The sequence below is a fragment of the Dryobates pubescens genome, chromosome 8 (assembly GCF_014839835.1).
Source record: "Dryobates pubescens isolate bDryPub1 chromosome 8, bDryPub1.pri, whole genome shotgun sequence".
In the NCBI taxonomy this organism is placed as follows: Eukaryota; Metazoa; Chordata; class Aves; order Piciformes; family Picidae; genus Dryobates; species Dryobates pubescens.
In genome coordinates, this window is record NC_071619.1 from 1,297,529 (window position 1) to 1,318,361 (window position 20,833).

The 20,833-nt window shown below is 45.0% G+C and overlaps 1 protein-coding gene across 2 annotated transcripts in view; it reads left to right on the forward strand.

The window, feature by feature from the left end:
• The window catches only part of ATE1 (arginyltransferase 1), an 85,197-nt gene that overhangs the window by 5,331 nt on the left and 59,033 nt on the right, over positions 1-20,833 (forward strand). The window contains exons 6-8 of one of the 2 annotated variants that reach the window (XM_054163506.1): positions 3,692-3,924; positions 5,556-5,684; positions 16,056-16,088. In XM_054163506.1, the coding sequence (XP_054019481.1) occupies positions 3,692-3,924; positions 5,556-5,684; positions 16,056-16,088 (395 nt within the window). Of the gene's footprint in view, positions 1-3,691; positions 3,925-5,555; positions 5,685-6,698; positions 6,828-16,055; positions 16,089-20,833 lie in introns of both variants that reach the window. The other variant, XM_054163507.1, reaches the window with a different exon arrangement.

Sequence of the window (20,833 nt, forward strand, 5' to 3'; positions counted from 1 at the left end):
GACACTGGGGCCAGTTTCCAGTTTGGGATGCTTTTGTGTGCAGAGTTAGATGGTGTATCCTGGAGGGACATCTAGCCTTCCCTTTCACCAGGATGTGGTGACTCAGGCTTTATGTACCTTGAGATAGGACTCTTAGAATGACAGAGTGTCTCAAGGTCAAAGAGACCTGTAAGGATCACGGAGTGCAGCTCCCTGAATTGGACTCTGGTTGTGCAATACTTGGGCAGGAGTGCTGCTAGGTACTGAGTTAGGTTAAGGCTTAACCTTGTGGGAAACCAGTTTAATGCCCAAGAAAAAACACTCCAGGTGGTGTTTCTTACATCTCTTCATGTTTGGAGGTAAACTTGGAATGCAAACTGTGTTGTTGGCACTGTGTGAATACACCCTGGTGAATAATTCTGTGCAAGGCTGTTTCTGCTGCTTTCATGGACTGCTTGGCACAGATGTAACTGACACTGGCAGTAGGTTCAGGGTATTGTTGTGGTGTTAGTTTGTAGGCTGAAAGAAAATTGTGTAGCTTGCTACTGATTCTTCTGCTCTTGGTGAAGAATGAGAATTTTCTAGGTGAGCTCTTTGGGGGCTTTCCCTGTTTTGGCTACCTTCAGATGAGAAGAGCATTGTCACTAAGGGATGTGGGGCAGTTTTTCCTTCCTTTCTTGCTGTGAACTCAATATTGCATTTCTGTAAGGAAGTAAAAGCTTTTACAGCCCTTACACAGTTTATGTCACTTGATTGATGTGCCAATTTTCAAACCCCTCTTGACTGTAAAATAAGAACTGACAGACTCTGGGTTGCATGAACTTCATTTGGGAAGCAGACTGAGAAGATACTGGCAGTAGATGGCAGTCCTGGGTAGATTACTAGTGTAACCCTGCCCTTGGTTTACAAAGGGAGAGGTGTGGTCTTCAGTTCAGTGAAGAACAACCTTGTGTAAAACTTGAAGCACTGGAAATCCCCAACAAAGAAGCTGGCACCATTGTACTCTGTTTCAGAAACCAGGGATTTCCTTTAGCAGAGGATAAATGTTGCATTAATGTGCTGCTTGCTTTCTGGGGGTTTAAAATGAAATGCAAACATTTAGTAAGAAATGCATCCTGGAAGCTGCTTGAATTCATCCTTGATTGTTGTGTTCTGTTTTGTGAAGAGTATGTGGTGTCACAGGTCACAGCCAGTTTAAAATGTTCCAGAGAGATTGTTTAGTTTTCATGGTGGAAAATGTAGCCTTGGTCCATAATAAGCTAGTTTAATTGCCTTTTCATTCCTTTATAAACACTCCAGGTCATTGTCCTATAGGAATAATGGGCTGTTTCTGCACAGCTTCAGATAAAAGAGGAAGGTTTGCTTATGTCTCTGTGCACATTCACGGGTTTAAGAAGTTTGCCTTGCTAGCTTACAGCTTATAGAAGATAGAAGACATGAAACAGGTCCTGATACAGCTGAAGTGCTTATTCATCAAGTGTATTATGAGTACTTTAAATAAACTCTTCCCCTGACTGGTTTGCCCATGGACAGGTCACATAATAGCTGTAACTTCCTCATAATATTTGTCCTTTCCTGGTGAATAATTTTAGCTGTGTGGATGAGACAAATGCTCACAAATCTTGTGAGAGAGGTAAGAGCACTCGGTCATGGAATCTGCTAGTGCAACTGTGGAGTGTCACAATGATGTTAGCTCTTTTCCTGTGTCCCTGAGATGTTTCTCAACATTTCAGCTGTCACAGATGTGCAGAACCTAGACTGGGACTTCCCTGGGTGAGCCACAAAGAGCTTGCTGATGATTTGCCCAAGGAGTACACTTACAAACTGTGAATTCTGGAGGGTGTGCAGATGAGGAAGAGTAGTTACAGCCTTTCTGACACTTAAACCTTCACCCCAGTATGCAGCATTTTGCCAGTTTCCATGGTGTATCTGTTGGTAAAGAGTGCTGCAGGCTGTGGGGCTGCAGTTCTTCGCAGGTGAAGTGAGTCTGAACATGAGAGAGCTTTCAAAACCCCAGTGCTTTCCCCAGGGCACTTTGCAGAAGGATGCTGCTGCTGTCACTGTCCAGAGGAAAGTCTGAAGCAGGTAGAGAATCACAGAATGATAGAATCATAGACTGGAAGGGCTTGGAAGGGACCTCTGAAGATCATCTACTCCACCCCCCCCCCCGCCAAAGCAGGATCACCTAGGGCAGGCCACACAGGAACACACCCAGGTGGGGTTTGAAAGTCTCCAGAGAAGGAGACTCCACAGCCTCTCTGGGCAGCCTGCTCCAATACTCCAGCACCCTCACACCGAAGAAGTTTTTCTTTATACTCGGGTGGAACATCCTGAGTTTCACTTTGTCCTGTCACAGGGCATCACTGAAAGGAGTCTGGTGCCTTCTTGACCCTCCACCTTTCAGATACTGATGAGCATTGATAAGATCTCCTCTCAGTTTTCTCCTCTCCAGGCTAAAGAGCCCCAGGTGTCTCATCTTTGCCTCATAAACAGATGTTTCAGGCCCTTAATTAGCCTTGTAGCCATTGGTTGAACTCCATGTAGTACTTCCCTGTCTCTTAAACTGGGGAGCCCAAGAAGCATGTCAGTTTTGGCTTATAAATTATTGGTAAGAAGAAGAAGGAGGACAAAAAGCTCTAACTATGTTTTCATAGGAGTTCTGGAAAAGAGAATTTCCATGTCATTTCCAGGCCTTCAGGAGTGTTAAGTGGGGTAAGCCATAGTTAAGCCTGGCTTTAGATTCTTCTCCACTTCATATAAATATTAACAGTTGGAAATGTGTCTTCTTCCTGATGCTTCAAATGGAAGCACCTCACCCTTCAGGATACTTTCCCATTTGGAAAGTTCAATCTTTCTTTTCAAACCCAGAGTTTTCAGGAGCCAGCTGATGGCATAAAGCCCTGCTCCAGCAGCTTGTCATCAGGGTTACTGCAGTATAGGTTCTGTGCAGGATACATGACTGTGTTTCCCTCCATGGGAGGAGGTTTTTCCACTTTTCCTCTCTTTTTTTCTAAGCTTTTAATACTATGGTGGTTCTTGTATGTGTGTATGTGTCTTCTCCAGAAGTCTGTTGTGTAGCCACCTGGGTTTTTAATGTGGTGGAAGAGTGCTCTCTGTGAACCTGGCTGTGAGGTTTTGTGGTTGTGTTATTTTCCTTCCAGTATTTCAAGCTGGTCCTGTTGCAGTTCAGAGGGAGCACACTGTCATGCTGTGCATTGCTTTGGTTCTGAGAGGGGGATGTGGCAAAATGATTGAAGGAGAGACCTAAACAGTATAGAGCCGAAATAGAATAAACCAGGTTGGAAGAGACCTTTGAGATCGAGTCCAACCTGTCACCCAACACCACCTAATCAACTAAACCATGCAACCAAGCACCCTATCAAGTCTCCTCCTAAACACCTCCAGTGATGACTTCTCTGGAAGCCTTTTCATTGTAGTTTTGGGGTGGTGTTTTTTCAATATATCCTTGGCTCAGGTGAAATTGTGGTCAAAAATGTTTGTGTTGATGTGCTGCATGAAACAGCTGTAGAAGGAAAGTCATCGCAGCTGAGCTTGGCCTCTGGCGTTACTGCAAAGAGGAAGGACCGTGTTATGTTCAGAGCAATCTGGAATTAATCCTGAGTTTAACCATTTCTGCTCAGTGGTTGTGTAAGAGCTGCTTGTTTGTTGCAGCAAGCTGTGGTGTTTGAAGGCTGTGCCTGTGTCCTCGCAGGGAAAGGGGCTGATCTGAGCAAGCCGCCCTGTCGGAAAGCAAAGGACATTCGGAAAGAAAGGAAACTGCAGAAACTCCTTCAGAACCAGATGTGCAAAGCTGAAGGCTCTCAACTTCAAGCAGGAGATCAACTTTCCCTCTTGCAGAACTCTAAATCTAAAGCAAACCAACCTAAAACCATCGAAGACTTCATTTTTGCCTCTTTGCCTGAGGACGCACAACACAAGTTAGAGGTAACGTCGCGTTTGCTGCTGGGGGGGGCGGAGGGAAGAGTCTGGTTAAGGAGTCTTGGAGCTTCTGAAGGGTTTGGCATCTGTGACTTCAGGGAATGCTTTTAGTTTAAACCTTGACGTGTATCTAGTACTGCTTGTTGTAGCCACAAGGGGGTACTCTTGCCCTTGCAGTCAGTCCTAGCCGAGAGCAGTACAGTTCCCAAACGACTTGCAAATTGATTTCATACAGTGTGACTTGACACTGAAAAGCTTGGAATTAGCAGAGTGGTGAATGATGAGAGAGAGTCAATATTTAGTTCTGCAGTATAGAAATACTTAAACCATCTATGCTAATGAATCTGGACAAGAAAGCAGTAACTGCTGTTAAAATTAAACAGATAAGCAGATGGCTTCTCTTTATACAGGTGGTTGATGTGTGCTGATGTCTTTGGAAGCTGGAAAACTGATGGGAGAAAATAGTACTTAATGTATTGGTTGCTATTAACTTTCTTACCTTTGTTAATCATAGAACCATTTGGGAAACTCTTTGAAGAGAAGGCTTTGCCTGTAGCTAGGGATTTTCAGTGATGCTAGTGGAAATGGGGTTTGAATATATTCCTTTGCAAATGATTCCAAGAGGTAGGAAGGGGAGGACTTAAAAAAAATCACCCTGAATAAGTGACAAGAAGCCATGAAATTGCCCAGCTCTTGATGGGTTGTGTGCAGAAGTTTGATGGCTTTGTCTGAACATCCTCATTAAAAGCTGCAGGGAGAAGGGCAAGGAGGCTGGTCCCAGCAGCCTTCTCCCCAGTGCTCTTTGTGCTGCTGCTTATCAAGTGTGGCTGCTTTCTGTTTGGGTTTGGTTTTTCCTTGGTGTTGGTTTTACTTAAATCAGAACCAATGCTATTTGTGACAACAGAACCCTACAGAAGCTTGTACTTCCTGCAATGAACCTGCCCTTAAATACTTGAAAAGAAATGCATTGTTGCTCCCATAATGTCATTCTTTTGGCTAGGAAACAATCTTGGTTTGGTTTGGTTTGGGTTTGGGTGGTTTTTTTGCTAAGAAGATATTTTAATGTAGAGATGATTTTAATCAATTCTATCATTTTGGGTGTGTAAGGATGTTGGTGGGGAAGTTGGATAACTTCCTAGTATAATTAACTCCTAATTGAATCTGGAAGCATTGTTTCCTCTTCCTTTTTCAATCTGAAAAATACCTGGAAATCCTCTTGGGACCATTGAATAAAACCATTCTTTATCTTAAGAGCACAGAGGAGTCTGGCAAATCCATGGAGCCTTCAAGTATTTTTCAGCAGAGTGTGGGACTGCCAGACAAGATGTTTTAAAAGTACAGAAAATGTCTTTGAAATTGTTGCTCTGCATAGCATCTGGTATTTACTGAACACTGTTTGTGCAGTTCTTCTGTAGGCATTTGTGTCTTGGTTTGGAGTTTGAAAACCTTGCACGTTGTTCAGGGTAAATACAAAAGCCTTCATCAGGCTACAGTGAGCTGAGGAGTTGTCCAGTATTAATTGTTAGGGCCCTGATGCAGGAAGCCAGAATTGCTCTCTGTTGTGATGTTTGCATATGTGTAAATACAAAGTCATTGCATGATGTTGTAATAATAAATGTGTTTAACTTCTTCTGAAGGTGAGGGTGGTGAGATCATCTCCACCAAGTTCACAGTTCAAAGCCACATTTCAGGAGTCTTACCAGGTCTATAAACGTTACCAGATGGTTGTTCACAAGGACCCACCTGATAAACCAACTATAAATCAGGTCAGGAGGCCAAATGAATTGTATGTAAAGCTCAGCTTCCCCTCCATTTCACATCTCTCATTCCTGGGAGAGACAAGGGTGGATTTTATATCCACGCTATACCCAGGAGCGTGGAAAACACTGTACCAAGTAAAATCAGCATCCTGAAAGTGCAAACACTTCTGGTATCTCTTTGTGAGTGCCACAAATAATTAGTCTTAATTGCAGACAGGAAAGTTAGGGAAGTTTAATGGTTGTGCTGTTGAGTAGAGGATGGAGAGGATGAGGCTTTTGGAGAGGGATGTTGCAGGCCTTATAAACACAAATCTCATCAGAACTCAAACCAGCTGGACAGGTACCCTGATAACTGATCTCTTGGCTTTGGTTTGAATGCTTCCATAAGGAGGAGCTGGCATGCTTAGGGTCAAGGTGTGAGCAGAAGTTCAGCACACCTACAAAATGCTGCTGGCAGGTTCACAGCAGCTCTGTAAACCTCTTCACTTGCAACATGAGCCCTCCAAGAAGTAACCCACCTAAACTGCACATCCTTACTCCACGCAAGGACCAGGCACTGCGTGGTAGTTAACTGTCAGACATGTTACCTCTAATACTCTGAGGGGAAAAATGAAGGCGATTAGAGAAAAAGGTAGATGTAGCAAGAACATGTCACTGCTAAATTGGGGCAGTCAGTCACTAAAAAGAACACATTTTAAAGGTCCTTGAGTTTGTACAATGAAAATAAGGTTTGTGGCTGAGCTGATCACGGAACAGGGTGACCCAGCTGGTACTCTGGAGTGTTCCAGGGTAGCAGAATTCTTTACTGAAGGTAGCATCAACAGTCAGTGTAAGCTTACTGCTGCTTGTCAGCCTTCCCCCTCTAGGAGGATTGTCTTGTTACTATGTTTAAAGTAGAAAACTGACTTCAGAGGCTTTGAAGTGGATAGGAGGAGATCTTTCACTAGCCTTGCCTTCAGAAGCCTGTTCTCTGATTATACACACTCAAAATAGTATGCTTGTATTTTGCTTGCTCTGAAGGTGAGGTTAGTACCTGTCTCCTTTGAGGACCCCCAGTTCAAATCATCCTTCAACCAGTCAGCCACTTTATTTGCCAAGTATCAGATGGCTGTACACAAGGATACACCTTCAGAGTGTGGAGAAAATGAGGTACAGTTCACTGCATGCACCTTTCTGCTAACACTGCTTCTTTAATGCACAGCTCAACAAATGGTGTCTGTTAGACTGGTTCTGAGTATCACAAATTGGAGTTTCCATTTGGGAAGGAAAGTTACTGTGGGTTTTAGCAAGCTGTTGGTGCAGGCTTTAGCCCAGGGAAATAATCTGAGCCAAAGGGAGAGGGGTTATGCACCAAAAGGACTAACAAAGTGATGTTAGCAAGGAGTTTAGTAGAGCTGCTGCTTGTTCCTGGAGCTGGAAATGGGATAATGGTCTGGAAGTGGGTTTTTTTACAGCAAAAAATGCTCTTTAAAGCTCTTTGGTACCTGTGCCACATTTCTTTCTTTTCTTGTGTGGCTTTGATTAATGTAACAGGTGAAGGCTTTAAAAATCTCAGGTTTAGTCACATTTCAGTGCTAAGCAAAACTCCTCTCAGCTAGATCTCATCTTTGCAGTAGAAATAGTGCAAAAACATATTCACACCAGCTGGTTGTCTGAGGTGCAGCCAGAATATGTTGCATGTGAATCAAGTCTGCTTGTCAAATGGTGTTCACAGGATGCTAAGCCTTAATGTAGTACGTGGGGAAAAAAAAAACCCAAAAGCCAAACAAACAGAAGCTGCTCATGGGGTTCTAAACCAGCCAGCAGCAGTTCTCCATTTCTCTGGCAGGTGGCACAATATTTGCATTAGCAGAAATCATAAACCTGCTACTTAAGGTCTGTCATTTCCATCTTCTTCAAATGAATGACTTCAACATTAGTGAACTTCAGTATTGGACCCCCCTGTACTCGGCACCGGTGAGGTCATGCCTTGAGGACGAGGTTCACTGCAGGAAAGACATTGAAGGGCTGCAGAGGCTCCAGATATGGACAATGAAGCTGGTGATGGGTCTGGAGAACAGGGCTGATGAGGAGCAGCTGAGGGACCTGGGTTTGTTTAGCTCCCAAAAAAGGAGGCTACAGCTGCCTGAAGGAAGGTTGGAGTGAGTGGGTGGTGGTCTCTTCTCCCTTGTAACAAGTGATAGGAGGAGAGGAAATGGCCTCGAGTTGCACCAGGGGGAGGTTTAGGTTGGACGTTAGAAGAAACATCCTCACTGAAAGGGTTCTCAAAAGCCTGGCACAGGCTGCCCAGGGAGGTGGTTGAATGCCCATCTGTGGAGGTCTTTCAAAGAGGCAGAGGTGTGGTGCTGAGGGATGTGGTTTAGCAGCAGCCTTGGTAGCGTTAGAGAATGGTTGGTCTGATGATCTTGAAGGTCTTGTCCAAGCGAAATGATTCTCTGTTTCTTTCAAGTATCTCGTCAGGCTGCTCTGTTCCTCAGAGTGGTACTCACAGAAGAGATACCTAGCAAGCCACGGCTGCTTTCCATGCAGAATGATAAACCCACACAAGCATTGCTGGCTGTAGTTCAAAAGAGTGTAAGGAGAGCTGCTTTTTTTCAGTGCCATCTCTGTGCTGCTACTGGGGAAAGCCTTAACATTTTTTTGGCTTTGTTTTGTAAATTCATAGGACTTGGAACAATAAGTAGCAGTCTCTGCCCTTTTTATAATTGCTGTCACAAAGTGGGTTAATTATAATGATGTGAAAATTGGGAATGTGCCAGGAAGGACTGAGCTATTTACTAGCCTTGTACCAAGTATTACCAGGTCTAATCAGGGACTTGATTTGTCTGCCTACCTTGATTTGAATGGATTCCAGCCTTAATGCTTAGATGCAGCTATAATCCACCATGCATCTGCTCTGAAAGTCTCCCTGCAGACAGGCTGCTAAGAACTTCATAGACTTACTTATTCTTTATGGCTTTTTTTGGTTAATACAATCATTACCTCATGGAGAGTCAAGGGCAAGATCAGGGTGGCTGCTCGTAGTGAAATTCTGAGCTGCCTTTACCTCTCAGATCATCTACTCTCTGTGCTGGGGCAGAGTGCATGGTTTGGTGGCTTTAGTCAGCCATGGAACTCTGGTTTTTAACAGAGGGAGTGTGGGGAAGGAGAGATCCCTTAAGGACAGTTCAGATTTCCATCACCTTAAGGTGTGAAGTCTGTTGTGGAGTTTGCAGTTGAGCAGGCAGGAGCTGGATTTCTGGTGACTGCTAACAGTTTGTAGGGGATTTATCCTCTTCTTTTTCCTTGTTACCTGCCTGAGGTGTTTCCCTGCTCTGCCTTTGTCCTCTCCCTCTGGCATCACGTTTGTGCAGACATAGTGTAATATTCCAGGGGAGACATAAGACCTTCTCTGAAGCTTCTGATGAATGTGAAAACTCAATCTAATGTTGATGAGCTTAAATTTAGGTCCTTCTTTAGCACTAGTAAATTATCTTGTCTGTTCACGTGGCTGGCTGGCTAAGAAGGTCTGTCTGTCACAGTTAGTAAGCAGTAAAGCTCAGTCACTTAAATAGACTAGAATTAACCAGGTTGGAAAAGACCTTTGAGATCATCAAGCCCAAGCCATCACCCAACACCATCTGAAGTCAAAAGTATTAGCTATTTGTCCCCTGTAGGACATAAACTGAGGAATACTTTACACAGAATATATTCTGTTGTAGATTAGAAGACTCATTTTTGATTTTAATCCTGAAATCTAGGAGGAGAATTATCTAAGTGGCCTTTAAAAATAGAAGATACCAAGTAGGGTAAAAACTGATCCAAGTTATTAAGAGGAAGGTTGGAAAATGGTATTCAAAAGACCTCAAACTTTGTCCTTCCACTTTGTCAGACTTTTTAATACATCATACAGACATTATGGAGCCAAGCAGTTCCTTCAGTAAAGGCAGAATGAAATTCTGTTGCCATGCACAGGGCTTTTTATCAGGATATTAACAAGTCTGCTTTGGGCTTTCAGGTGGCAAACCTCCAGGAAATTAGTTTAGTTTATTTTTTTAATCCAAAAATTAAATTCAGCTTTGAATTTGTGCAAGCTAACCTTTCTCTGTGTGGTGGCTGAACCACCTTTTCAGGCAGAGTCCTGCACACTTCTGTGCTTGGAAAGTCTCTAGTTTAGGAAGAGTGTTTAATTTTATAGGTGGCTGACCACTTCATCTTCAGAATCCTGCCTGTATTTAAATCCAGGATCCAACCAAGATTGCTGTGGAACACATTAACAACTGGGGGTTTGGGGTTTGAATGTGTTATTGGTGTTACAGTATGCCGTCTGCCTGTATTAGCTGCTAGACCAGCTCATATTCAGCTGATGATGCTAAGGCAGTTTGGGGAGTGGATTTAGAAGTTTGGTGATTGTTTGGAAACAACAGTCGAGAGGAAAGCTGTAAACCAGTTCACAGCAGTAGCAAAAGACATGTGAACCCTGAAGCTGCTCAAGGAGTGTGGAAGAAGGCCTTCCTTTTGCACCTATGCAATGTGTGTAAGTGTTTTCATCTTGGCTTTATGAGAAAAGGCAATAGATTATTTTCAGGACAGGGAATCTATGAAGTACTTGACACCAAAGATGTGTTTGAACTTCTGAGCAGGCTGGTTAGTTCCACTTTGAGACCTGTGCCAGCTGGTGTTGTAGTGCTCTCCAATATGGTAAATCCTTTCTGAATTGCCTTTTTTCCTTGCTCTTAACTCTTCTTCTGCAACATCTCTGATGGAGGCTGCAGTGGCACCGAGAATACTGTGTGCTCCTAAAAACCAGTTTGGTTTGAGGTCTCGCTGGAGAGGGTCCTGTGGTGCATTTTGGTGGTGCAGCATTGATTCCTGGCTGAGACAGTGACTTTGAATCACAGCATGTTAGGGGCTGGAAGGGACCTTGGTAGCTCATCCAGTCCAACCCCCTTGCCAGAGCAGGATCACCTGGAGCAGATCACACAGGAATGCATCCAGGCAGGTTTGGAGTATCTGCAGAGGAGGAGACTCCGCAATGCCCCTGGGCAGCCCGTTCTGTTTCCATGGAACTTCCTATGCCTCAACTCCCACCACTGCCTCTTGGGCTGTCATTGTGCATCACTGAGCAGAGCCTGGCTCCAGCCTCTTGGCATTCACCCTTCTAATAAAAAGCAGAGGCAAAATCTGATCTGGAATGAAGTGTTTTTTCCAAGTCCCAGAGTTGTTGTTACCCCTGCGGTGCTGGAACTTCGCCTCTGTTCCGGAAGCGATCTGCAGTGCTGCCCTCCCTGGCAAGTGGAGGATTTGGTACGGCAGAGGTGTACTGTCCAGCTGCCAAATTAAGTTAGTACTCCAGGAACAACTAGTTTTGAGTATCTTCTTGCTCCAGGAATTAAAACCACTTCAGCTTGCAAATGGAAACTCTTCAAATCAGTTTGTATCTCGACATGAAAGCTGCAGCTTCTTCTCTGCACAGGCTTTTCAACTCCTGATGCTGCCTTTTCTCTTAGGTTGTCTGCTGTCAATTGATCCTCCCTTGGAAATTTTCTCAGCCTTCTCAAAAAGCCTTTGAGTCAGTTGTTGGAGGATTTCATCTTCCAAACTGACCTGGCTGTCTCTGTGCTTCAGAGTTCAGTCGAGTACTGAAGTTATGCAAAACTGCTGGCACCTAGGAGTATTTATGTCAGCATTCTTTTATTGCATTTAATTGGTGTCCTGAGGAAAAAACACAGTAAATGATTTTTCTAATTAAAGGTTGCTTCACCATACTGGCTGTGGAAGAACTGATTCTTCAGTTTTGCTCTGTGGGAACACACAGCCTCATTAGCCTGCTGTGTAAATGCACAGCCAGGCCCTGTTGTAGTAATGGTTCTCTTGTCTTAAAAAGAGTTGTTGGAATAAATCAGAAGAATTAGGGGGAACCTCAACAGGTTGTAAAGCTTCTGGATGAGGTAAGGCACAAGTATGGAAAATAGGTGTTTCGCTGTTAGTGGAGAAGCTCAGCCAAGGCTGCTTAGCCGAGGCCCTAAACTGCTCGTCCTTGGGACCTCTGAGGCAAGAACCCCTCGTAGTGTCTGTCACATTCTATGTATTTCTGTGCCCTTTCTGCAAGTGTGGTGGATGGATCTTTATCTCAGATCCAAGATGGTAGAATCATAAAATGGTTTGAGATGAAAGGGACCTTAAAGATCACTTAATTGCAACCCCTCTGTTACGGACACAGAGACCTCCCCCTAGGCCCCATCCAGCTTGGCTTTGAACACTTCCAGGGTGGGAGCCTCCACAACTTCTCTGGGCCAGTGCCTCACCACACTCAAGGGGAAGAATTTCTTCCTCATATTTCATCTCAATCAAGCTTCTTCCAGTTTGAAGCCATCACCCCTCCTCCTGTCACTCTATGCCTTTGTGTGAAGTCCCTCCCCGCCTCTCCTGTGGCCCCCTTCAAATACTAGAGGGCTGCTATGAGGTCTCTCTGGAGCCTTCTCTTCTCCAGGCTGAACAACCCCAGCTCCCTCAGCCTGTCTTCATAGCAAAGGTGCTCCAGCCCTCTGATCATCTTCATGGCCCCCTCTGGACCTGCTTTAGCAGTTCCATGGCTTGTGTTGGGGGCTTCAGATTTGCCCCAGCACTCCAAGTGGAGTCAGGTTAAATGTAAGCAATTTTTTATTTCCTTCCTACTTGTTCTCCAGTGAGCTTAATGATTGATCTGGGTGGCTTAAAGCACAGATACAATACCCCTCATCCATTAACACGAGTTTTAAGCTTTACATCTTTTTTCCAGCAGTCTTTGTCTCCTAAGAACCATGGCTGAAGTGTAACCAGAAGCAGCCACACCAGTTAGAAAACATCTCCATAAAAGATCATGAATATTCTCCAGCAGTTTCCAGGAAGAGCAAGAGTGAGCAGTTTCTTGCTGTTTAGACCTGCTGAAGCAAATGTTTTATTCAGCTTTCCTTGAGTGTGTTGTAGTGAGAAGCTTGTAGCAAGTGTGTGTCTGTTCCCCCTGCGCAGCGAGCCCGGCCCTCTCCTTGCTTTGTGCTTAACTAAATATTTGTCTTGGAAGAAAAGAATGTTGCAAGGCACAGAAGAGACACTGTTGGAAAAGGTGCAAAAAGAAAGAAGACTGAAATGTAGGTGTAGCGGGTTTAATGCCTCCCAGAAACTTCCTTGAACCAACAGAGAAAGCTGAGTGAGCAGGCTGGGAAATGCCAGGGAGCACAGTTCTGATCCCTTCCAAAGCTGCTATCAGCAGCCAGTTGCAAAGGTTTAGGTCTCTCACCTGACTTCCTCTGTTTTTGTTTTCTAGTGAGGGAGTGCTCAAAGCAGTCGGGAGCCTTTGTGGTTGTGTTTAACCTTCTTGCCTTGGCAGCCACACGTTTTTGTAGTGCTCTTGAAATGGCTCTTCTATAGCGTTTGGGTTGATGGCAGCCCTAAACTGCTGCTGGGCTCTTCAGGAGCTGTGGCCAGGGCAGAACAGCTCACTGCCATTTGCTCACAGACAAGAACATCTCTCTTACAAAGAAAGGCTAAGGAACTTGGGACCTTTTAGCCTAGAGAAGAGGAGACTGAGAGGGGACCTTAGCAGTGCTTGCAAATGCTTAAAGGGTGGCTGCCAGGAGGATGAGGCCAGTCTTTTTTCAGTGGTGCCCAGTGGCAGGACAAGAGGCAGCTGACATAAGCTTGAATATAGGAAACTCCATCAAAACATGAGGAGCTTCTTTATGTTGAGGGCCTGGAACAGGCTGCTCAGAGAGGTGGTGGAGTCCCCATCTCTGGAGTCATTCAGAAGCCACCCGGATGCCATCCTGTGCAGCCAGCTCTAGGTGAACCTGCTCTGGCAGGGGGGTTGGACAAGATGATCTCCAGAAGTCCTTTCCAACCTCTGTCATTCGGATCCTGTGTTTCTGATCTCTGATACTGCTGACTTTAAGACTTCAATCTGCTACTTGTGTATCAGCCTGATTGCTTTTGCTTGCTCCTGTGGCACTCATGATTGCAGTGCTGTGGATTCATGGGGTTTAAATGTCTGCAAGAGCCAAAGAACTTAGGCATCCAGACAATCTCATACCAGCCTGTGTGGAACTTTGATGGCAAGTATTTTTCAAAGCAGGGGAAGTCAGGTTTCAGTCCTCACCTGGGATGCTGAGTTCTAAAATTTGGAATAAATAAAATTGGAATCATCTCCCAAGAGAAGCAGTCAGTTCCCCTCCTCTGGGCACTTGGAAGACTCAGCTTGACAGGGTGCTGAGCCAGCTCATTTACACTACACCATCACCTAGAAAGGTTGGATCAGATGAGCCTTGGGGTCCCTTCCAAGCTGGCATTCTGGGATTCTCTGTGTGTGAGATTTTAATGCTATCCAGAGTTTAGGTTTAGAAAAACCAAGCAGACCTGCTGTGTTTCTGTCCCCATAAGACTGTCATACAAACTTGAGTGCAGTGAAGCATTTCTTTTCTAGACATCAGTATAGAATAGCTGTAGCAGTAGATAACTGCTCAGCAAGCAGCAGTTCTGCTCAGGTACACTTTAAAAGTGCCCCCTTTACCTCTAAATAGCCAAGTGATTGTATAGCAGGGCCTGGAGGATGGATAGACCCATTTGAGAAGTGTCTTTGGCTCAGTTTTCTCACCCATAGGGTTTAACTTGCACCATAAAGCTAGAGTTACAGAGTAAGAACTACTGGGGGTCTTCTGAGATGAAAATTAATCACACATGGGTTGTTTTTCTGAAACTTGGGTGTAGGGGCTGATGCCCTGGCAGCACAGGAATTTAACTCACTCTTTCTTTTTTTTTTTATGGGATCATAATTCAACCTTTTTTTTCTTTTTGAACTATTTTCTGTGTTGTTTTTTTCCTGCTCTTGTGGTTTTTTCCCTGCTCTTGTTCTCTCTCCCTGTCCACCAAATCAAGACAAATGCTACGATTTCATTAAACTTCTCTAAGGTGGTATCTTAAGTTTGTGTTCACTTTGAGCCAGAGTCAGAATGGGCCAGTTAATGTTTGCATACCTAGCCATCCATCCCTCTGTCTGTCCCAGAGGCTGTGTTTTTATTTCTGCAATATGCTTTATGGCACCTTCTGAAGAAAACAACCCAGAAGATGATGTTTTATTTAGCCAGGCTCTAGGTGGAACTTGGTCCTGAGCCAGCAATTTACAATGCAGGCACTTTTCAATGTTGCCTTGCTTCCTCTCTTCCTCTTCCCTGGGAAAAACAAATGGCACAACTGACAAGCAATCAACCCTTTTTAAATGTTATTTTTATTTCACTTTCAACAAAAGAGTCTTCTTTAATCTCAGAAATTCAGAGAATTCTTGACAGCAGCCAGGGTTTTGTAGGTGTTCCTATGTGTCCTTTTTATCAACCTTATAAGAAGTTCCTCTTTGCTGTTCTTTGGCAGCTTGGCAACTACTAAATTATTAAACCAGGAGGAAGGGAAACAAATCATTTAACCCTAAACCATCCCTTTGTTCAAAATCAGTTTACATACCAGAGCTTTGTGACGTGTTCCATGTGGGATCCACCACTAAGGAAGTGTTTGTAGCAAACAAGTAAATGGTGGTAAACAAATACAACATTGCTCTTAGAATCCTCAATAAGCTCCAGATATTTAAACCCTTTCCTTTTTGGTTGTATTATTGGACATTAGGAAGAAGTTCTTCTGTCCTCCACATTGGAGGCTCCAACCCTGCAAGTGTTCAAAGCTGGGCTGGATGGGGCCTTGTGCAGCCTGGTCGAGCAGGAGGTGTCCCTGCCCATGCCAGGGGAGTTGGGACTGGATGATCTTTAAGGTCCCTTCCATCCCAAACCATTCTATGGTTACCTGCAGCACATCCTTTTTAATTGAGTAAAGAATCTAGGTTTGACACTGCTTGCACTTTCAGGAAGTTGATTTTTTGTTGTTGTTGAACATGTTTGTTTCCTCCTCCTTCTTCTTTAGCCTTAAACCAGACTTGCTTAGGGTTTTGCACGTAAATAGATTTAAATCAGTTTCTGTTCAGAGAGATGGGGGCCCTAACCTTGTGGGAGTGGTGGGGCAGGTGCCAGTGGAAGGGTGGGAAAAGACTCCCCGTTGCAGGCAGTCCCAGGGAAGGGCCACGTGTGATCCTTACAAGGGGATAATTCACATCACATTTGAAACAAACCTCTCCTTTCACCAACGGAAGCTGTTGGGGTGATGTAGTTAGTGATTAGATCTGCCTGTACTTCTCAGAACGTGGGAGTTGGCTTGTGGAGATGTTAACTCTTCCACTCCGATGATGCTTTTCAAATCTACGGTTTTGAAAGGGTCTTTGGGTGTTGCTGTGCCCTGGAGTGGTGCTAACCCTGTTCTTTCTCTGCCTTGCACGTCGGCCCTGTCCCCTGGGGTGCACGTTCCGCGGCGCCGGCCTGGGTGCAGTTCACACGGTTCCTCTGCGACTCTCCCCTGGAGGTAGGTGCTCCTTCTGCCTGCAGGCTCTTTCCTTTCCACTCTGTGGACAGCAAACCATTATGGCATGGGTGGTACAGTTGGATTTTATTGTGTTTGTATCATCAGTGACCGGCAGGGAAGGTAGCAATGTGCTCTCAAAGGAGCCTGAGGTTTCCCTTGCTGGGTAATGAGCTGGGAGTGGAGTGCACATCCCTGCAGCAGAAAGCGCCGTGTCCTTTCTCTGCTTGATTTATTTCTGTGAGAGAAAACAGCAGATTGCTGAGCTCCCATTTGACTGCTCTGAGTGAAAAGTTCATGAGAGCTGCTGTTGCTTTGTTTCAGGTATGCAAAGTGCCGTGGCTTTCTCCTGCTGCCCGCCTTGTTAGCCTTAAAGAGTTAAGAACCGCCTGACTGTAATGAAATTGTCAGGTTATAGTAATTACAGCAGGAATTTGATATGTTGCAGTTTGAATGAATCCATGTGTGGAGAGTTTGTTGGTTTTCTTTGCTGAGCCCACTGGCCTTTACATTCCTGAAAGCTGAAGAGTAATAGAGCTCATTAGGCTTTATAGGAAAAGGGCTTTTATCACCTCGTCAACTGGGGCAGCAGACTGCCATTATAGTCTTAATTTTGCAGGGCTAGGTAGATGTTGATGCTCACTGCCCTGCCAGCTTTGTACCAGCATTGTTTCTTACAGGCCCTTTTTATTGACATTTCGAAGCTGGAATTAAATTTTGTGTGGCACCACTACAGCTGTCTTCAATTAGATGAAGTTAAATAAAAGGGGTTGTATATCAGAGGCCAAGGGATTCTTGGAATTCTTCATTCTGCAGCAGTTGCCACAAGCCAGCCTAGCAGTGTGTAGGCTGTTTATTCTTTGGGACAAAAAATAATTCAAAATACCATTTAAACCTTACAAGATTCAATCTGTAGTTCTGTGATTTGGGGTTGTTTTTGGTGTTGCTGAGAGCAGGAGCCCTCAAACTCTTTCTTGTCTCTTTTTATTCCCCTCCGTTTTTTTAATGATTCTCTTTAGTTTCTGGTTTGGCACTGGGCTCTGGCACAACAAATGAATAGCTTTAACAAAAATGTTGCAGTGTGTAGTAGCAGAAACCCAGGCAATTTTCTAGCTGTAAAAACAGGATAATGTAGAGAGAATTGTTTGGGGTTTATTTTATTCATCCTTCTGTTTGAGAAGCTCTATTTAAACTTTTACCATGAGGGTGGTGGAGCACTGGAACAGTTTGCCCACAGGGAGGTGGCTGGGGCCCCATCCCTGGAGATATTTTAAGGTGAGGCTCCACAGGGTTCTGGGCAACCTGATCTAGTTGAGGATGTCCCTGCTGAGTGCAGGGGGTTGGACTGAACTGTTTGGGTTGGATGACCTTTGGAGGTCCCTTCCAGTCCAAACCGTTGGAGGATTCTTTGCCGTTTTGCCACTTCTCGTCTGCAGATCGCACCGTGCCTGGGGAGGTGTGGGCAGAATGGCCCAGTGTAGGGGAATGCCATGCAGGAGTCCTAGCCAAAACCCACAGTGACCTTGCACCCTCTTCTTGCCAAGGTCGGGAGTGTTCATGCAAGCAGGGCTCTGGGAGAATCCAAAGTGCCCAGGGCTGGTTCCTGCTGTTTGGTGCTCAGTGTTCTGAGCCAGGGGCTGCACTGACCTCACTAACAGTCAGCTCTACGTTAGTCCTTCCCGGGCTGTTCTGTGTCATCTTGATACAGAGCTTGGAAGAAGGCTCAGCACTCAGATGTGCCATGGCATTACACAACTGACTGATGATCCTGCTTTGGTTTGCAATCTGTCCCCAATTACTCTGTAGTCATTTTCTATCTTGCCCGACACCAGGCATGAAATTGATGGCTTCATAAAGCTGTTCTCAAAAGCATCTTCTCTGAGACAACTGCTGACTCCTAACCATTGTTTCAGATGTGCACAGGGCAATATTTTACACCCCATGCATTTTCATTCTATGGATTTATGGACATCTGATGTTTCCTTTGCCTTTCTCATCATTTGGTATAAAGAGATCTTTATGTAGATGTTTGCACTCAGCTCTTGTTTAACCACCCTCAATACTTTTAAATCATCAGCTCAGTTTGCTGCAGGGTTGTTCAGTCTTCAGTGCTTCACCTAGCAGTGTGGAGAGCAGCATAGATCCAGTGTGGAGGAAAGTGAGCTGCTTCCCATTCTGTAACTAGCCATGTATTCTCACTTCATTTCCTATGTTCTTGGCAAATTGCCTTTTAAAATTGGTTTTTTCCCCTTGTAGTGGCATAGGCACCACACTCCATGGTGATCCTGCAGATCTTTGCTGCTGAAGTCTCTGGTACCTTCACAGCTTTACTCATGTTTTAGCACTGCATGCTTGCTCTCACTGGGACAGTATAGCTCCAGTACTGCACTTTCCCAGTAAGGTACAGCAGTTACCTCTGTAGATAGTGTCTTACATTTTGACACAATGAATTGATTTACTGGAAGCACAGAAGTGTCTGGGTTGGAAGAAATATCCTGAGATCACCTAGTCCATCCCCTCTGCTTTTAGCAGGGTCAGCTAGAGCAGGTTTTCCAGGACCATAGATGGAAACTCAGCAGGCTTTCTGGCCAGCTGCCTCAAATGTGTTCAGCTGTGGGACCACCAACATGTGAAAGACATGGACCTGTTGGAGTGGGTCCAGAGGAGGCCAGAAAGCAGGCTGAAGCACCTCTGCTGTGAAGACAGACTGAGAGAAACGAGATTGTTCAGCCTGGAGAAGAGAAGGCTCTGGGGAGACCTTATTGCTGCCTTTCAATGCTTTAAGAGGGCCTATAAGAAAGCTGGGGAGGGATTGTTTATCAGGGAGTGTAGTGGTAGGGTGAGGGGTAACAGTTTCAAACTGAAAGAAGACAGATTTGGACTGGAAGAAGTTCTTTTCTGTGGGGGTGATGAGGCACTGGAACAGGTTGCCAGGAGAAGTTGTGCAGGCTCTAAGTCCAGAAGTGTCTAAGGCCAGGCTGGATGGGGCTTTGAACAACTTTGTCTGGTGGGAGGTGTCCCTGGCCATGGAAGGGGGCTTGGAACTGGATGATCTTTAAGGTCCCTTCCAACCCAAACCATTCCATGAGCTTCATGATGGTTACAGATGTGCCTCAGTAAGTCTGTGTGCTTCTTGTACTGGTGACCCAGCACTGCAGATGCAGCCTCACCAGTGCAGGGTGGAGAGGAGGGCTCACCTCCCTCAGACTGCAGGCAGAGCTCTGCCTGCTGCAGCCAGGATGCTCTTGGCCTCTTTTTTTTTCTGTGAGGATCCATTCTGACTTCTTTAAAGGTGAAAACAGGCAGTGCAGGCTCTCTGCTGACAGAGGTGGGGTTTGGAGGCTGCTTTCACAGCATCTCCTCTAATCCCTAGTGACAGGAGGACGTAGTACTGAAAGGGAAATGTGTTACTAACCAAGAGATAGAGATCTACCATCTGGTAGGTGTTGTGTGTGTGCCTTTGGGAAGGGAACTGCTGGAATGAATCACCTCACTGATTTGGCAAATAATTTCCACTGGAGTGCAGAAGTCAAGGGTTTCCTGGCTTTTATTGCCTCCTTTGTTATACAAGATGCATTTCCTACCATTCTCCTCCCTCCATCCACAGCAGAGGGTAAAATGGAGAAGTTCAAAATAAGAAACTTCATGAAACCATCCAGAGAAAAAGAATTGAGGCAGTTAGTATGGTCAGGAACCAATGGGGGTAAGTAGGTGTGCAGGGCCTTCTTCAGGGGCACACTGCTCTGGCATATGGGTTAGCAAGGAGAAGTTCCATCCTCACTGGAATCATCATGGCAAAACATCTCTTGAAAGTAAAGAGAATGTGCTTTGAAGAACAGTGTGTGCTCTCACCATCACTGAGGTTCAGTTATATGCAGTTTATTACACTGAGATGGGCTAACTGGGGCAATGTGTCATACCAGCCCCTATTAAATATTGCAGTCTTAATGATGCCTTATAAAATATGGGCAGTCAAATGTGTTCATGGAGCCATTAGCCAGCACAGTGTGAAGACAGAGGTACAATTATCATCTGATGGAATAGGTTGTTTTTCCTCTGTATTATTTAGTCTGAACATTGGAGAGAAAATTGTTTTCATTCTATGGAAACAACCACAAAAATAAGAGCTGAACCCAGTGTCCTGGATTTCTCTCTTGGTTTTGTGGCTCTTTCCATACATTCAGAATAGAATAATTCATGAGTGCCTGTTGTTCCTTTGGATTAAGTGGATCCATCTGGATTGATTGCAGGGCCAAGGTGTAATTTTGGATAGGCAAGGTAAGTCCTTTCTGGTGGGTTTTGCCCACCTGATGTCACCTTTACATTACCTTTGACAATAAGGGTGCCAGGTGGACACATCAGCAGTGTGAAATCCTGCACCCTGCTTCAGGAAAACCTTTCCTATTCTTTGACCACTTTACCATCAAATTACTTGGATGCAGCATGAGGTTCAACAAGAACATGTGCAGGGTTCTGCACCTGGGCTGGAACAGTCCTCACTTCAGTAGAGACTGGGGGATGAGGTGATAGAAAACAGCTCTCTGGAATAGGACTGGGGGGTGTATGAGAAGCTGAACAGGAGCAGACAGCGTGAACTTGCAGCCCAGAGGGCCACTGGCAGCCTGGGCTGCTGTGTGGTCAGCAGATCCTGAGAGGTAGTTCTAGCACTTTGGTGAGATCTCAGCTGCAGTGATGTGTCCAAGGTCTGGAGCCCTCAATACAGGAAGGACATGGAGCTGATGGAGCAG